Below are 17,598 nucleotides of genomic sequence, written 5' to 3' on the forward strand. Positions count from 1 at the left end.
GGATTGGGGACTAGCGCCCCTCCCCTCCCCGGGCTCAGGACCCCTTAACCCTATGGCTTCCCAGCTCGCCTCACGCCACTCGGCAGCGACACGGCGGGAACAAACCGGGAGGCGACAGGCCTCGAGGGCTGACCCGGGAGGGGGCGGCAGCCCCGAGGCGCGGCGCACGCAGTCGGCTCGCTTCCGGCAACTCAAGGGTTACGCCGCCGCGGCGGCGCGCGCCGAGGGGAGAGGCGGTTGCTGACAGGTGGCGCCTGCGCACTGGGAGCGCTCATTGTGCCCCGCAGCTGCCGAACCGCCCGCCTGCCCGCCCGCCGCCCGTTCGGCGCGTCTGTCGGCGAGAGTCCGGTGGTGGGTGCGGAGCCCGAGGCCATTCCCGCGGCCTCCTCTTCCTCCCCGTCCCCCTCGTCCCTATCCCTCACCCTTTGCCCCCCATCCCGGCTCCGTCACCCTCCCGCCCCCTACACCCAGGACGAGAATGCCCTGCCCGGAACAACCTAGCAGCGCCTAGATGGCTTTGGTCACGGTCCAGCGGTCGCCTACCCCCAGCACCACCTCCAGCCCCTGCGCCTCGGTGAGTCCCTCCAGGCGGCAGCTCCTGGCTTCTGTCACTGCGGCTCCGCTTTGCCTCAGCGGGTCCCGCCGAACGCCACTGCGCACGCGCAGCGCCTCTTCCCAGGCCTTGGCACTCCGGCTGCCGCGAACCCCCCACACCCACATCCTCCCGGCGAGCAGCCGCGACTGCCAGATGTTGGGGTTTAGGCCCCCATCACCCGGAGCACCCAGCCCCTCACCGCGCTGGCTCGGAAATCTCCCGTAGCATGCTTCCCATGGCTTGAGCACTTCCTTTCGGCTATGAGTCATTCATGCTTTTCACCCTCCCCCTTCTTTTACCCTCTGTTGCTCTGTTGCAGGGAGGGGAACGGTGGGCACCTACGTTACCCCAGACCCACACCCATATCCCTTACTCACACCATTTTAGGGACCAGGTCACTACACTGCGCATCCTTCTTCCGTCTCTCCGTATGTGAGCCTTTCACCAGTCTCTGGCGTCTCTCTTGTGCTCCGTACGGTTCAGGCTTCATTGGACCGCTCAATGGTAGTTACTCCTAGGTTTTTCCCCTCCTTAAAAGATGGCAGTGGTCTCCTCTGCTTCTTGGACTTTTACCTTTCTCAGTCAGGTCCCAAAGCATCCGGTGCTGCTCGATGACCAGTGCCAATTCATTTCCATCTTACAGACACTTATGCCTTACCTCATTGCTCATGATGGTTCTTGCTCTTGGGTTGTGCTTGGATGGTTCATTACTTCAAATGCTTGTGTCGCTAAAGGCTGTTTCCAAAAGGAAAATATCCAGCAGCCAGCTCTCCCCGGCCCCCTTGGACTTCTCTTTGCCTCCATCCCCACCCCGACTCCTTTACAGCTCTATTCTTAGGATACATTTTTGAGAATACCTGCTAACACGAGTATTGCAGCAGTGTGGTAAGAAAGGTCTTAATAGACAGGCACCTAGATGAAAATATGAACAATTGGAGAAGCTGTTTCCTATAGAATTAATGCAAAGAGGCATTCAATGAACACTATGGCCTTCCACTGTCTAAAAGAAAGTTGGGTTGTTAATATTTGTTAACTGAGCTGTGAGGTTTGGTATCTTGAAAGCATGTTGCCTTGTGATTTCAGTATGGTTTCCTGAATTTCAAAAATTTCTTGCGTATATTGGTGGTTTCTTCCTTTGTGAGTATTCCTGTGTGTTTTTGTGTGACTAAATCAACAACTCTACCCTAATTCAAGAAATTACTCTATTTCAGAAGTTAATTTACCTTGTGTTGTTCCATGAAACAAAACTGAGATCTTTGGATAGACGTTTGGAGAGAGGCAACTTTACATTGGTTTAAGGAAGAATTTTGTAGAAACAAAGTGCACTGTTTTGCAAAATAGTTAGCACACATTGCTAGACATATCAAGCAGAATTTGAGGATCTTTTGCCAGACAACTGATAAAAGGGATTCCTGCAGTGGGAGACAAGAAAGAGTTTTCCAAAGTTACAATTCTGTGATTGTGCTTCAGAGCAGATAAGACAGTTTAGGGTCTGCTAGAGACAATTATTAGAGGGGTTGAAATGTAGTATTTTCCATGAGTAGATTTTTTTTTGCTTTATGGTAGATATTCCAAGATTCATAGCATATCCTTAGACCATCTTAATTTACTCCAGTAATAACTCCTGATTTTTGTGGTTACCAGGCCTAGTTTTGGTTGTGGAAGCAATCAAGAGTGACCATTATAGATACTAAGTCATATAAGTAAATACATACATATGAAGTAGAACCCAGTATAATAATGCTATTTTCCCTGGGCATTGTTGAAAATATTTTATGTTATAATAACATTTATTAAGTCATTGTCATGCTAATTGTAATGATTAATATATAGTAAAGCCACATCTATTTGACATGGCTTCATTGGCCAAGACTTGGTATACTTTAGAATCTTAAAGAATGTTGATAGTCATTTTTGGTGTAAGCAATTAAATTTGGTCATGTAAACACTGTAGTATTTATTGTAGTAAATACTGAGTGGTAAACTCAGTTGTTAGGCTTAATGGTAGATATTTCTGTATCCCCTGGTCTGATCTCAGTTGTTTATACTTGGCCCTGTGTGTAAAGAAATCTTGGCACTGGTGTGTGTGAGTAACAATCAGCATTGTTAGCATGACTGACAAGCCAGTTATCGTTCCCTTTAAATTGTCTTTCTATTTGACTTCATCCAAAGCTGTGCTCAGCTCAGTTGTCTTGTGGTCCTTGTGTTCCAATATTGGGCTACTGTCTGACCTGCATATATTTTGCTGTTTTATATCTTGCTGAATGAATAGTTTGGTTGGTTTTCAAAGTAAGGAAGAGTGCAAAAGGAAGTTAGAACCATAAACAAAAAAGGATTTCATTTTGTGAGACTGGAGATTTAATCTTTTAATTACTATAAAGCATTCTCTAATATTTTTTTCACTGAGTATGCTGGGCATTTTAATACTGTCAGTATTTTTTCATAAAGCATAAAACGAACTTGATCACTGGAGTGATTAGTCTTCAGCTTTACTGTGGAAGTGCATCCAGAGAAATTTAACAGATGAGGAAAGACCCATCCTGATGTGAGTTGCACCATCCCATGGGGTGGGTGCTGGACTAAATATGAAGGAAAAGTCCAGCAGAGCTCCAGCATTCCCCTTTCTCTGTTTCCTCATCTGCCCACATGTTGGCAAGTTCCTGTTACCATGTCCTCCCTTCCCTACCATGGACTGTATGTGTAAACTGTGACCCAGAATGAATGCTTCCTCCTTAAATTGCTTTTTTTCAGGTATTTGGTCGCAGAATCAAGAAAAGCAACCTAATATAATCACCTAATATGTATGAGTGACCATTGTAGGTACTAAGTCATAGAAGACATTCACTTGTCTATCAGATGATATAATTTGGGTAACAGGGCTAGTAGAAGACAAACAGGGGTCTGGGAGAATAGAGATAGTGAGGACAATATGTGAGGACTGTATATATGTGAGCCAGTTTGCAATGGTCATAAGTATTGCCTAAGTTCAGATTGATACAAGTTCATTAATAGGAAGTAGTAATTAGAAAACTAACAACTTATTTCTCTTGGGTTTTCATCTGTGCCAGGCATCATGCTAAATACTTACATATATGACTTAATTCATTTATTCCTTATAATGTGCCAAAGGAAATTTGCTTTTTATCCCTGAGTTATAGATGAAGAAATCGAGGCAAGGGATGTTTAAGGAATGTGCCCTGTGTCACTCAGCCAGTGCATGACTGGAGTTGTAATTCAAATCCAGATGTGGCTAACCGTTGAAAGTAATGTTGAAATGATGGTAATGAAGAAGCATATCACAGTGGGTGTCTTTCAAACTAGTTTTTGAAATATAATTTGATTTTTATAGGCCAGGATTGAAGATAAGAGCAAGGTATCCTAGGTGGAGAAAAGCTATGTGCTCCAACACTTGAATTCAGAAAAGTACAAGGCATTAACTGAAAGGATTAAATAGGTCAGTGTGAGGATTTATTTGGACAATGAGAGATAAAAGTGAGAGGTAGCTAGGGCTGTACAGGGACTGCTGAGCCAGTATTTGGGATTAATGAAAAAGTAATAGAAAGTTCTCACAAATTTTGAGCAAATGTGATCACAATAGTGTTTTAAGAAAATTGATCTAGGGGCTTTGGGCCAGAAGGACTTTAGGAAAGACAAGAGAGGCCAGACTGGAGCTGGTTAAGGCTATTGTTGAGGCCTGAACTGAATTTTTTGAGTGTTAATGGAAGACACGGATGTCAGGGATTATGAGGAAGACTGACTGCGTATAGGGATAGAGAAATCAGAGATACCAACTTTTGGAATATATTGTTCTTCCTAGAAAATGAATGTTCCCTGGGGCTGGAGAGATGGCTTAGCTGTTAGAGGAGCATTGGCTGCTTTTACAGAGACCCTAGGTTTGATTCTCAGCCCCCACAAGGTGGTTTCCAACTGACTAGAACTCCAGTCCCAGGGGATCAGACTCCCTCTTCTGGTCTCTAGGGGCACTGCACACATGTGAGGCAAAACACCCATACACATAAAAATGAATTAAAAAATTTAAAAATAAAGAAAATAAATGTTCCTTCCCCTCCTTCACCTCCTCTCTTTCCCTCCCTCCCTCCCTCCCTCCCTCCCTCCCTCCCTCCCTCCCTCCCTCCCTTCCTGCTTCCTTCCTTCCTTTTTGCTTTTTCAAGACACAGTTTCTTTGTGTAGCCCTAGCTGTCCTATAACTAGCTCTCCAGACCAGGCTAGTCTCAAACTCACAGAGAACTGCCTGCCTTTGCCTCCCAGGTTCTGGGATTAAAGGTGTGGGCCACCACCAACAGGCCAAATGTTTATTATTTAATAAGGGCGATTTAAGAATTCTTGGGCCAAGAGTAAGCCCATGACTCAGCTCAGCAGCTCAACTTCAGCAGCAGCAACAACAACAACAACAAAATCTTCTCTGCGTTTTTTCTGATATGATTTTCCTTTTTGTAATTTATTTTTAAAAACTGCCATTTTATTTCCAATTGATACATGGTAATTGTACATTTTTAAAAATTTATTTGTATTTTTAATGTACATTGATGTTTTGCTTGCATATATGTTTGTGTGAGGTCTGTGTGAGGGTGTTGGATCCCCTGGAACAGGAGATACAGACAGTTGTGAGCTGCCACGTGGGTGCTAGGAATTGAACCCAGGTCCTAGGTCCTTTGGAAGAGCAGCCAGTACTCTTAACCGTTGAGCCATCTCTCCAGCCCCGTAATTGTACATTTTTTTTATGTGAGACAGTTTGGTATTTTGATACTTGTCTACATTGTGTAAATGATCAAATGGTTGTATCTATCATCTTAGACATTTGCCATTTCTTAGTGTTGGGAACACTTTAACAGCTATTTTGAAATATGTGATTATTTATTATCAATCCTTTTGCTTATGCTTTGCTATAGCATATTAAAAGGTATTTCTCCTTTTCAGTTGCACACTTGTACTTATTAACCAGTGCCCCCCTTTTCCCTTTCTGACACTTCCCCAGGCTTTGTTAAGCACTAGTTTCTCAATTTCTATAAGATCAACTTTTTAGCTTTTACATGGACTGCAGAAAATATAGTATTGCTCTTTCTATGTCTGAATTATTTCACAGCATAATGTCATCTAATTCTATCCATGTTGCTGCTGATGACAGAATTTTATCTTTTTTGTAGGTAAAATACTATTTCATTGCATATATGCAGTATTTTTTTCCTTCTTGTCTTCTGATGAAACCTGGGTTGATTTTGTATAGTGGTGGTTATGAACAGTACTACAATAAACTTGCCAGTGCAGGTGTTTTTTTCATACTGATTTCATTCCCTTTGCTGGGTATCTGACAGTTCTGTGTTTTGTTCTTGTTTTTGTTTTTAGCTTATCATACTGCTTCGTGTTATAGCTATACTAATTTGTATTCCTACCAATAGTGTATTAAAATTCCCTTTGTTTTCATCCTTACCAGGAAAAATTTACATTTATTGACACAAATTACATATATATTTGTGGTATATAGCATGATATCTTGATGTATATATTAAGGAATGATAAAATGAAGCTAATTAATATACTCATCACCTCACATATTTTCTGATAAACATTTAAAGTTGCTTAGCAATTTTCAATACATTATTAACTGTAGCCACTGTACTCTACAATATTCCTGTAAACAAAACGTGGTACTATGAGAATATCTTCCAATCCCCACAACCTCTAACCTGGTAGAATATATTTTTGAGTTAATACTTACATTAATACCAGGTCACAGAAATTTAGTTTCTGTTTTTGTGATCTAATTTAATTCTAGAGCAGTCCCATAAAAGGCAAGTATTATTGTTAAAATGTACTAAAGGTTACAAAAGTGGTGTAAGAACATAAACTAGCCTAAGTTCCTTGGTTCTTGCTCCACCTCTCTTTTCATGTTGTATTAAGAGACACAGGATAAAATTGCTAATTGAGTAAAGGATCAGACTTGAGATATAATCAAAAGTACACACTCTTTTGGTAGTTCATTTATACTGTAATTTTGGCAGACCAGAACAGAATCATCTAAATCTGTACAAATCAGTTTTAAGTGATGCTCTTATTTGAAGCCCATTATCTCTTAATGTACACAGAATTCTTATAAATTAGGTATTTAATTTCCTTTCTCTTAGAAGATCACCAACAGCAAAGTAGAAATGTAAGCTTGCAGGTACTGCAAAACAGAGGGGGGGAGAGAGAGAGAGAGAGAGAGAGAGAGAGAGAGAGAGAGAGAGAGAGAGAGAGAGAGAGAGAGAGAGAGAGAGAGAGAGGAGAGAGAGAGAAAGAATATATTCCCTAAGGAGGCTGGGAAATGAAAGATGGTAATTTCATGGCAAGAGAAGCTGAAACAAGTAACTGACAAAAGGTGGTGGGGGTTAGAGCAGCGCAAGCTGGGTGTTGTACATCTGTAAACCCAGCATTTAGGAGGCCGTGGCAGGAAGATTGTGAGTTCAGTTTAAGTTAATAGTGAGCTTGAGAGCAGTTCGAATTAATAGTTAGTTCCTGACCAGCCTGGGCTACATCGGGAGACAGTCATTCAGAAAGAGGTAGGTGGGGGGGAGAATTTAGTATTTCTTTGTATTTAATGTATCCTTCTCAAACCTACTACAATCTTACAATTCATAGTTCATAATTATGACCCTGAATCATCATAATAAGGCTTATTTGGCTTTGATATAAGCAATAAAGATTGAGTGTGGTATATTTTTAGATAGTTGTCCATCCAAGTTTCACCAAAGTTATAATGTTTAATGTGCATGCTTTAGCATTGCATGGTGGTGTGCATTTGTAATCTCTGCTACTCAATAGGTCAAGAGAGAAGTATTGTGAGTTTAAAGATGGCATGGTAAATATTGTAAAACCATCATTAAGGGAAAATAAAATATATGATTGGGGAATTGATAATTCATTCACAAACATATTTTCTCTTTTTTAAAAGTTTTTTTAAAAGGAATTTACTATCTAACACCAGAATGGTAAATGACTCAGTTACAACCTTACAATGACCCTTCTTTAAAACAAGTGATTCTTGTTTACATCAAACTAAGCAATTGAAGGATTCTGAGACAGTCATTGAAAGCAGTGAATAACTAGAAAAATTTCAGAGCTGAAATAGGGATATTTTTAACCTGATGTTCTTCAGGAATATTATTGCCCTGTAGACCACTGGTGTTTGCTAGTACTGTAGCTGCCTACAATCACTCCTTCTTCATGCTGCCTCTGAAAGAAGCAGTGAACCATTGCATCTTTCTGGGAATAGCCTGCAGCACCTATAGATCCTGGGACAGGACTGGAGTGTCCCAGCTGCAAAGCCTGATTTGCAGTTAGCTGTGGCTGCACATGTGACCCTGTTCCAGATATCAAAACAAGAGACATGTTGGGATTAGCTAGTTCTTGAAGGTTATATTTCAGGTGGGGGCTGACAAGAGTCCTGTTGAATATCTACATTTTCCTTCATGACACATGCAATGCTCATTCCACCAACATGAGTGGAGTGGTAGGATGAAGATGGATTTCAGCACCCCTATCTTCTGTAGCCTGTGCTCGTGAACCCCCTTACTTTTCACTTTTGGCCCAATAGGGACTTAAATTTATTTCTTTGAAAATATTTAAACACTTATTTGTTGTGTGTAGGTATGTATATGTACACTCATGTGCCACAGCATATACATGGAAGTCAGAGAACAACTTAGGAAGAGTCAGTTCCCTCCTTCTAGCGTGTGAATTGTGAGAATGGAATTCAAGTCACCACACTTGGCAGCCAGCATCTTTACTAGCTGAGCTATCATGTTGGTCTGCATATCTTATGTCTTAATAATGCTAGATAAAGGATATAATTATTGAGTTACATATACAAATTCAGATATGGCCACACTTTCCTTCCTCAACAGAGGAAACACAGCCCAGACAAATTCAAAATAGATTTCTGTGAAGTATAAATACTTAAAATGATACTGTTGAAGGCTTTGAAGACAGTCTTACAAACTTGCACACACTCAAGAAATAGTGCATGACATTATATAAAATATGGAAATGCACAAAAATATGGAGAAGAAAATCAAAAGCAGGTGTCATCATTGTATTCCCCTTTTTGTGTAAGAACTTCAGATGGCCTCAAATTTGTGAACTTTTTGATTTAGTTTCCAGTGCTGGCACTTCCATCATTATATTGTATAAGCTGAAAGGCTGCTGTCTATATACTCTTGTCTTAAGTATTTTTAAAGTTTGGTTTATATCACAGATTACTGTCCTGTCAAGAATGGCCACACTGAGAAATTATATTGTGACTCATTCTGACTATTGTTGGTGGGTATCTAGATTTCCCCGTCCTTTTTCTCTACAGTAAATTACATTGCAGTGAGAATTATTGTGCATAGATATTTGAATGCATATGGGACATTTATTAAAATTTCAAGACATGAAATTATTGGAACACAGGGTATAAATACTCTTCAGACTGCTATTACATACTTATGCTTTGTGAAAAGGTTATTCCAATTAACATTTATTTCAACCAGTATCATTTAAGAATGCTCATTTCTCCTGACCTTATTAACATTGAATAATCTCATTTCAATTTTAATAATTACTGATTTGAGGGAAAGGAATAGTATCTACTCTAGTAGTTGGATTGATTTTGTATTTTATTATTAGGTAGGTTACGCATTTTTCAGATGTTTAGTAGGCATTTATATTAACTTTTTAAAAAGACAAATTTAGGTTTGAGATTGTAGCTCAATTGGTAGAGGACTTGCCTAGTTTGCACAGAGCCCTGGGTTCAGTTTGCAGCACCACAAAGTATCAGGCACCATGACATAAGACTGTAATCCCAGTTTTAGGTTTGCCTGGACTACATGAGACCCTGTCTGTCTCCCACCTCCCCCCCAAACCCAAATAAATAAATGAAATATGAGGTATAATTTACAAATCCTCAAATATGTCTGCTTAAATAACTTTACAATTCAGTGATTTTTAGTGAAGTTACAGAATTATACAACCTGCACTTCAATCCTTTATTTCCTGTTTTTTTAACCATTTCTTAATTCTTTTAAATTTGTGTACCTTCTTGCTATATTAGGACTATTAATGATTAGTTCTATTTAGTATAAAGTATTTGCTTTTTAACTCAGTTTTATTATATAGCACAAATTATCTTCATTCTTAATAAAAATTGGAATCAGCTATTAGAGGGTGAAAGGTGAAGGATCAGAGAAGCAGAGTGGCCAGCCACTAGAGAGTTCTTACCTTTACCAATGCTCAGACTGAAGGAACAATCCTGTCATTAGGAATCCTCAGACTGTATTCATCTCTACGAATCCTCAGACTGCTTCAGGCTGACAGCTACAGACTGATTGCTTCTCAGACTGCCCTGAGCTTCTGTCTCCTCCTGCCTTATATTCCTCTCTCTGCCCAGCCATATCTTTTTCTGTCTCCACCTCCTTAGTGCTGGCTTTAAAGATGTGTCACTCCAAGTGCTGGGATCACCTTTGTGTGAGCTCTGTTTCTCTTTTAGACTGGATCAATTTTCTGTAGCCCTAGGTGGCCTTGAACTAACAAAGATCTGTCTGCCTCTGTCTCCCAAGTTCTGGGATCACCGCTGCCTGACCTCAATGGCTAACCAATGTGGGTAGCTTTACACTCTGATCTTCAGGCAAGCTTTATTTGTTAGCTCATAAACAAAACATCACCACATTATTACTTTTAGAATAAAGTCAAATATTGGAAGTTTGGCTGTGAGACCCTGAATGAGGCAGTCCTGCTAGCCTCTTAAGCTTTGACTCTCCCGTTTCCTGCATTGCACACTGCTCACAGTTAAGCTCACATGTTGTGCTCCCTTTGGCCTTTAGGCTTTGGCACATGCTTTACCTGGAACACTTTTCCTTCACTCTTTACCTAACTAATTCCTACTCATCCTTCAGGTCTCAGCTTAAATGTCACTTCTGGGAAGCTTCCCTGACTCCACCCCCAGACAATGGTAGGTGTTCCTTCTATGCACACCCTAGCACCCTGTACTTAATCATGTCATGATGGCTCTTATCAGTTTATTGTACTTTATTATTTGGTTGTTTATCTACCTAACTTTTAAGCCTGGGTCTGAGTTCATTTGCTTATTTTTATATCATCAGGTCATCTGACACAGAAATCAATGAATGGATTCATGACTATAATTATACTTAGCATTTTTTTTTCATTTTGAATTCTATTATTTTTTAAGAATAGAAAGATATCCCAGAAGCCCACTGGATATGACTACTTTCAATTTAGACACTTGTTACCAAATTGTCTTCCAGGAAGGTTGACTCTTTGTTTACAACCACTGTATAAAATTTCCCTGTACCCTCATCAGCCCTAAGTAACATCCTTATCATCCATTTTGTTTATCATAAATATAATTTGTTTATTGAGCACTTATTATACCCAGTATCTTTACATCTACTAGGCAAACACTGTACCACTGAACTACTGTCTAACCACCACCCCCCACCCCCCATGGTGAGTGTCTTATCTGTGTTGCTATTTAAGGAGAAAAAGGCTCATGTTAGGGACTGAGGTGTTTGGTACAATGGTGTGTTCCTACAGTCACAGTGCTGGGAAGGCTGAGATAGGCTGGTCCTAGGGGCTTGCTGGACAGCCACTTTAGTTGAATCCTTGTGCTCCAGATTGTCTCAAAAAATAATGTGGAAAGTGATTGAGAAAGACACTGAACATTAACTTTTGGCTTCCATATGTACTCTCACACACATGCACACACACATGTGAACACATTCCAGATTGACTCAAGTGCCTGAGAAATCCATAGGAATAGAAATCCTGTCTTGATACTCAAAAATACTCTCAGGTTTCTCATTCTCCCCTGTTTTAAGTGAGAAGATGCAGCTTCTAGATTATGTGAAGTCTGAAAATTACACTGTATCATTGCTTCTTATGCAGCATGAATAGATATCAGTCACTCCTGGTTCCAGGAACTTAGGACTTCACTGTACTTTCACTAAATGCCTGCAAACTGCAGACTATAACAGTGTCTGACTTGTAGATTTTTCAGTGTTTGTATCCTTTTTGCATTTATTTTTTTACTCATTTATGGAGAAAGGTGCATTGTCCTGTGAGTTACAAGACAATTTATGGAGGCTGGCTTTCTCCTTCCATCATATAGGTTCCAAAGATGAAATCTAGGTAGCAAGCTTGGCCCTAAGGGTCTTACCACCTAAGCCATCTCACTGGCCCCATATTTATTTATTTTTTATCTACTAAAACAATCTAGATCTAATAGGCACACAGTTTACAATAGAAGGAAAGATGATTGCTGATAAGAACTTTTACTCAACCTGAAATATGCCAGAGGCTGGGCATACATGAGAGACTTTAGGACTCTTGTTACCAGCAAGAATTTAATAACTATTGTTGTATTCAGGTAGTCCCATCCAGACTCCTTTCCTGGTTCTCAGTACTGAACCATTTTCAGACACTTTTTCCAACAGCCCTGGAAGCACAGGTACAAATCACAGTGTGTGTCAAGGGAAGCTTCTGAAATGCTCTTGGCTCTGAAAGGTATTGATAGGCTCCTTCAAGTCCTTGAAAGTTAGGGAAAAACATTTCATTCATTGAGTGGGACAGGATATAGTAAAAGCAAATAGGAAGAGGAAGCACTATGCTTTAACCTATATTTATAGAGCTGTTTGATTCTAGTTCTAAAAACAAAACAAAAAAACACCTAGCACCTTTTTATGTCCCGCATTTACTGGAGCCAGAGGGTGTTTGTTTATTCATTTATGCCACTACTACTGATCCAGCATTTAGCTAGTCCCTGAAGTCAGGAAATAGAATATGAGTAAAGAGACTCATGTTAAATAAATAATTAAATTACAATGTTGTAATTGCAAATATGTAATCCCTGAAGATGGAAAGAGGTCAGCCAGTAGCAGGTACTTATCAGTTGAGCCTTAAATGAGAAATTATATTTTAATGAGAATGGGAACTAACCAGCAAGCAAAGGGTTAGGAATGAGTAGCAGGAGGGAGGAAAGCATGAGCTTAAGCCATCAGGCTAGAAATGACATGTGTGCTGAGAGCTATAAGCAGGACAGTACCTAGTGCTGTGTAATTTGTAGAAAATGGGGGTGAAGAAATATAATTTTTTGTCCATTTTAGCATTTGTAGCCTTGCTTTTACCTTGACTATGGTGTATATGTATGCTCTTAGCATCCCCTTAAAATGCCTTTGTTTTTAATTTATTTATTTAGCTAACTCTAGCCTTGAACTTGCTATATAGCTGAGACTGGCCTTGATTTTTTGATCCTCCTTTTCTAACCTCCTGAGTGCTAGAATCACTAGTACATAGTACCATGCCCTGTTTAAAGTGATTGTTAAAATTTTATGATTGAGCAAGAAATCTTGAAATATAACACAACTGTTGGTCTAGGAATGTGGTCAGTGGTAGGAACTTGACTAGAATACACAAAGATCAATCCCTAGCATTAGAACTGAAAGAGAAGTAAAAGTCTTAGTAATAGCAGCCATATTGTAGGCTATGCAGCAGACACTGGGTTTTAACAGACATCATAACAACTATTTCATGGAGCATCATATTACTACTGTCCCCATTTTACAGATGAAAACTGGTTCTCACGAAGATGTCAAAGAGAACAATAATCCAGTCCTGCTAACATGGAAGAATGGGATTAGACTTTGGTTACCACAGAGAGAAACTACTAGACCAGGTTACCTTCTTGGTGTCAGAATTGGTTTCTGAGTTTAGGTGATATTTGATTTCTTCCACTTTTATTTATTTTCTTTTTTATCTTTTAAATTTTTATTTGGTCTGTATGGTTGTTTTGCTTGTTTGTGAATCGTGTGTGCTTGGTGCCTGTGGAGGCCAGAAGTGGGTGATCCCACTGGGACTGGAGTTACAGATGGCTGTGATCTGCTATGTGGGCGCTGGGAATTGAACCTGGGTCATCTGAAAGAGCAGTAAGTACTCAACCACTCAGCCATCTCTCCAGCCTAATTTCTAACAGTTTTAATTATTTAGTTTTTTACCTTTGCCCTGCTATGGTTTGAATTTCTGTAGTTAGTGTCATTTTTCTGCCGTTGTCTGGGCACTTGAGAATTTTTTTTCTTTCCCTCCCTCCTTTCTCCCTTCCTCTCTCCTCCCTCCTCTCTCCTTCTTTTGTCCCTCCCTCCTTCCTTTCTTTTTGAGACAGGGTCTCACTGTGTAGCTCTGGCTGTCCTGGGACTCACTATGTAGACCAGGCTGGCCTGAAATTCATAGAGATTCACCTGACTTTACCCCTCAGGCACTGGGATTAAAGGCATGTGCTGCCACACCCAGCCTCACAGAGGTTTCTCAAGAGACTTCTCATAGATTGTGGGATGACATAAGAGATCATTGGAATTTACAAGTCCAGTAGAGACATGTGTGATCAAAACCTAGTATTGCTGAATACAAACTGAGTAGGAGAGGCGCAAACTAGGTGTGTATTTAGGAAGAAGATTTTGGGGAATGCGGAACAGGAGCAAAATGCTTGCAGTTAGCAAATTGAAAGATTATGTACGTGTGTGTGCGTGCACGCGCGTGCATGTGTGTGTACACAAAGATGTGTGTATACTTTTAGGTTTTACTCTCTTCCAGCTGCTTTTATAATTAGAAGCCATTTTTTTTCTACCAGGTGATCATCAAAAGATACTAACATCTAAGACACAGTAGCCACAGATACCAAAGCTTCTGTCTTTGGAAAACATGTGCAACGGGTATTTATTATCCTTCCCCTCACTACTACTTCCTCTTGTTTCTGTTCTTTCTCCCACTTAAAGAAAATGAAAAAAAAACCAGCAATATATATTTTAATGCTGCAGATATATAGGAGAATATATGACATTGTGTTTATTAAAATTAAAAGAAGGTATCTCCATGCAACTTGTTGAAACAGTAGTTCTATTATTGCATCAGACACTTGAAGAAACATCAGAGTGGCTGGAGAGATGGCTCAGCAGTTAAGAGCATATGATGAATGCTATTCCAGAGGACCTGAGTTAGGTTCCCAGCACTCATGCTGGGCTGCTCACAATTACCTGTAATTCCAGTACCAGAGGATCCTTCTTTTTTTTTTTTTTTTTTTTTTTTTTTTTTTGGTTTTATGAGACAGGGTTTCTCTGTTTTGGAGGCTGTTGGTCCAGCCTGACCTCGAACTCACAGAGATCCGCCTGCCTCTGCCTCCCGAGTACTAGGATTAAAGGCGTGCGCCACCAACGCCCGGCCAGAGGATCCTTCTTATATTCCCCCCAACACCACCTCTAATTAAAAACCAAAAAAGTCAAGAATTTTGGAGTGCTTTTTCTTCAATTAAGATACTATTTTCTGGGACTGGAGAGATGGCCCAGTGGTTAAGAGCACTGGCTGCTCTTGCAGAGGACCTGGGTTCTATCCCTAGCACCTACAAGGTGGCTAGTAACTGTCTGTAACTTCAGTCCCAGGGAATCCTATGCTCTATCCTGTGTCCCAGGGACACTGTGTGCATGTGGTACACAGAAGTACACCGAGGCAAAACATTCATTCACACAAAATAATAACAATTAAAGAATAAATAAAAAAGAAAATCTTCAAACAGGTATTTCTTGGCAATTAGGGTTAAGCTATATGTTAGCATCTCAATAATACAAAGTCCAATTAATCTTATTTATTTCAGGTTTTGAAAACAAGGCTCAGCCTGTAGCCAGGTTGTTCTAGAACTTACTGTGAAGCACAGGCTGGTCTTGAACCCATGGTGATTTTCTTGCTTTAGCTTCCTGTGTTCTGGATTATCAATAGAAACCACTATGCCTGATTTTGTCTTCTGTATATGTCTATTAAAACTGTAATAATTTAATGCTGATATTTTGGGGTTTGGGAAGGTGTTCCTCATTTAGAATAAACATTTTAACTGTCAATGCTAATACAGTCCATATGAGACTGAAACAGCCCTGAAAGTCTTTTTAGGTCTTCAGAAATATTTGAGTAGTCTAGTATAGTGATTAGATATGGGGTCTGGAGACTGTTGCGCTGAATCTGTATCTGACTTTATAACTTACTAGACTTGGACGGGCTACTTTGGGGTAATGATAGTTCTTCTTTTGTGAGAATTAAATAAAAAATCTTTTAGTAATATACCTGGTATCAGTAAGCATGTACTTATGTGTGAAGTATTAGTCATAATAGTGATTCACAGCTACTATTTGATTATTAAGCCTTTTAAATTATAACTCAGATTTGGTGGGGAGGACATTTACTTTATAAAAATAGAATTCAAATAGCTTGAGAGTTTAGTTTCTCTTTAACTTTTTTTCTTAAACTTTTTGTATTTGAAAGGAGCTTTATTAGTGTAGTAGGTAGTTTGTTAGTATCATTAAAAATTTTCACTTACTAAAAGTTTTGTTCTTTGAAATTAGAGACTCTCCAGTTGCTTATCTGTATGGCAAATGCTATTGTATATGATTGCGTTTAACAGCCTAAGGCACCATATGGAATGATCCATGCAACTGTCATACTCAAAAATCCCCTTCCTTCTGAGTTTATCAGTCTAATGCCATGCTTAAAAGCATATTAATTTATTGACATTTCACTATTTGATAAGATCACTGCAAGTGGCCACCTTAGTTTGTATATTTTAATTATGGACTTGATATAATTGTTTAAATGAGACAACAAGTCTTGTGGTAAAATAGAACAGAAATAGCCAGATATTTCTCTAATCTAGAGAATCCAAGCACAATGGATGTTTTCATGGGTTTAAATATGTATCTTTGTGCAAGGAAAGAATAGGTAAGAAGGGTGAACTGTCTAATTCAGCCATAGCAAGCAACTCTTAGAAGATGTATTTCCAAAGCTGCTGAATGAACTCATATGTGATAAAACAAGAGGTTTTTGGTTCAGGTTTTGGTTGAACCACATATTTTACACATTGAACCCCGTAAGGAAAAAAAAAACAGTTTCTTCACATAAAAGAGCACTGAAAAAATTTGTAAGAAAGCTTCCCTTTTTTTCTACTTCTAGGGCGTTTAAAGAGAGGGCTTCATTCTGTAGTCTATGCTGTCCTAGAAATTACATAGTAGCCCAAGCTGTCCTTGAATCCCTGTGATTGCCCAGCCCAGCAGTGCTGGGATTATGGGCAGTAGCCAATGTCTCCCACTTTAGCTGTCTTGACCTGTCCGTAATATCTGCAATTTTCTCAACTCTATAAGCATTTTACACTGATTCTGTGGGGTTTAACATTTTTTTTGAGATGGGTTTCTGTGTGTAAGCCCTGGCTTTCCTGGAACTCCCTCTGTAGACCAGGCTGGCCTTGAGATCTGTCCACCTTTGCCTCTCTAGTCCCGGGATCAAAGGTATGCACCATTTCTGCCCAGCAATTCTGTGGCTTTTAAACTAAACTTAAAGTGCTGTTGACTATAAAGGAAGTCTAGATGTAGTTTAATTGAAAGTGTCTAGGAACTTCAACACTTTCTTATTAAATGAATTCCTGAATGATATATAAGCTTGAAAATTAAATCAAGAGCTTTATGGGGAAAGAAACTATCCTTAAGACATTCCTGTTTAAACACCATTTGTGGCATCTTAATCTGTAGGATTTAAAACATTAAGGAAATTTTAGTAAACAAGCATTATAAGGATTCTAGGATGATTTGGACCTCTGGAAATGAGCTTGTTCAGAATTCATGTCTGATGAAAGCAGATATTTGGCTCCCAAATTAGTCTTTGGTTTGTTCCAGTGGATTTGAAGTTCTTAAAAGGAAGATCGTGCACCAGCAAGTACAGGGCTTACAGGTTTTTTTTTAGCTTATACTTTTGTATGTGTATTTTTTCTTTCTCATACATACTCTCACTCTCATCCCCCATCTCTGCGACTGAGCTATATTCATTTGCAAACATTGATACCATGTATCTATTATGTATATTTAATCTTTTAAATCATTGAAACTGCTAGTATAGTCTACTCTTTTTAAAGTCAAATATCTTATTTT

At 39.6% G+C, this 17,598-nt stretch overlaps 1 protein-coding gene across 3 annotated transcripts in view; it reads left to right on the forward strand.

The window, feature by feature from the left end:
* The first annotated feature begins 258 nt into the window (after window positions 1–258).
* Window positions 259–17,598, forward strand: part of Ssh2 (slingshot protein phosphatase 2) — a 262,347-nt gene continuing 245,007 nt past the window's right edge. For 2 of the 3 annotated variants that reach the window (XM_040749172.1, XM_040749173.1), the window contains exon 1: window positions 260–574. In XM_040749172.1, coding sequence (XP_040605106.1) covers window positions 512–574 — 63 coding nt within the window. In that variant the 5' untranslated portion in view covers window positions 260–511. Of the gene's footprint in view, window positions 575–17,598 lie in introns of all 3 variants that reach the window. The other variant, XM_040749174.1, reaches the window with a different exon arrangement.

The sequence above is a fragment of the Mesocricetus auratus genome, unplaced genomic scaffold (genome assembly GCF_017639785.1).
Source record: "Mesocricetus auratus isolate SY011 unplaced genomic scaffold, BCM_Maur_2.0 Super-Scaffold_100007, whole genome shotgun sequence".
In the NCBI taxonomy this organism is placed as follows: domain Eukaryota; kingdom Metazoa; phylum Chordata; class Mammalia; order Rodentia; family Cricetidae; genus Mesocricetus; species Mesocricetus auratus.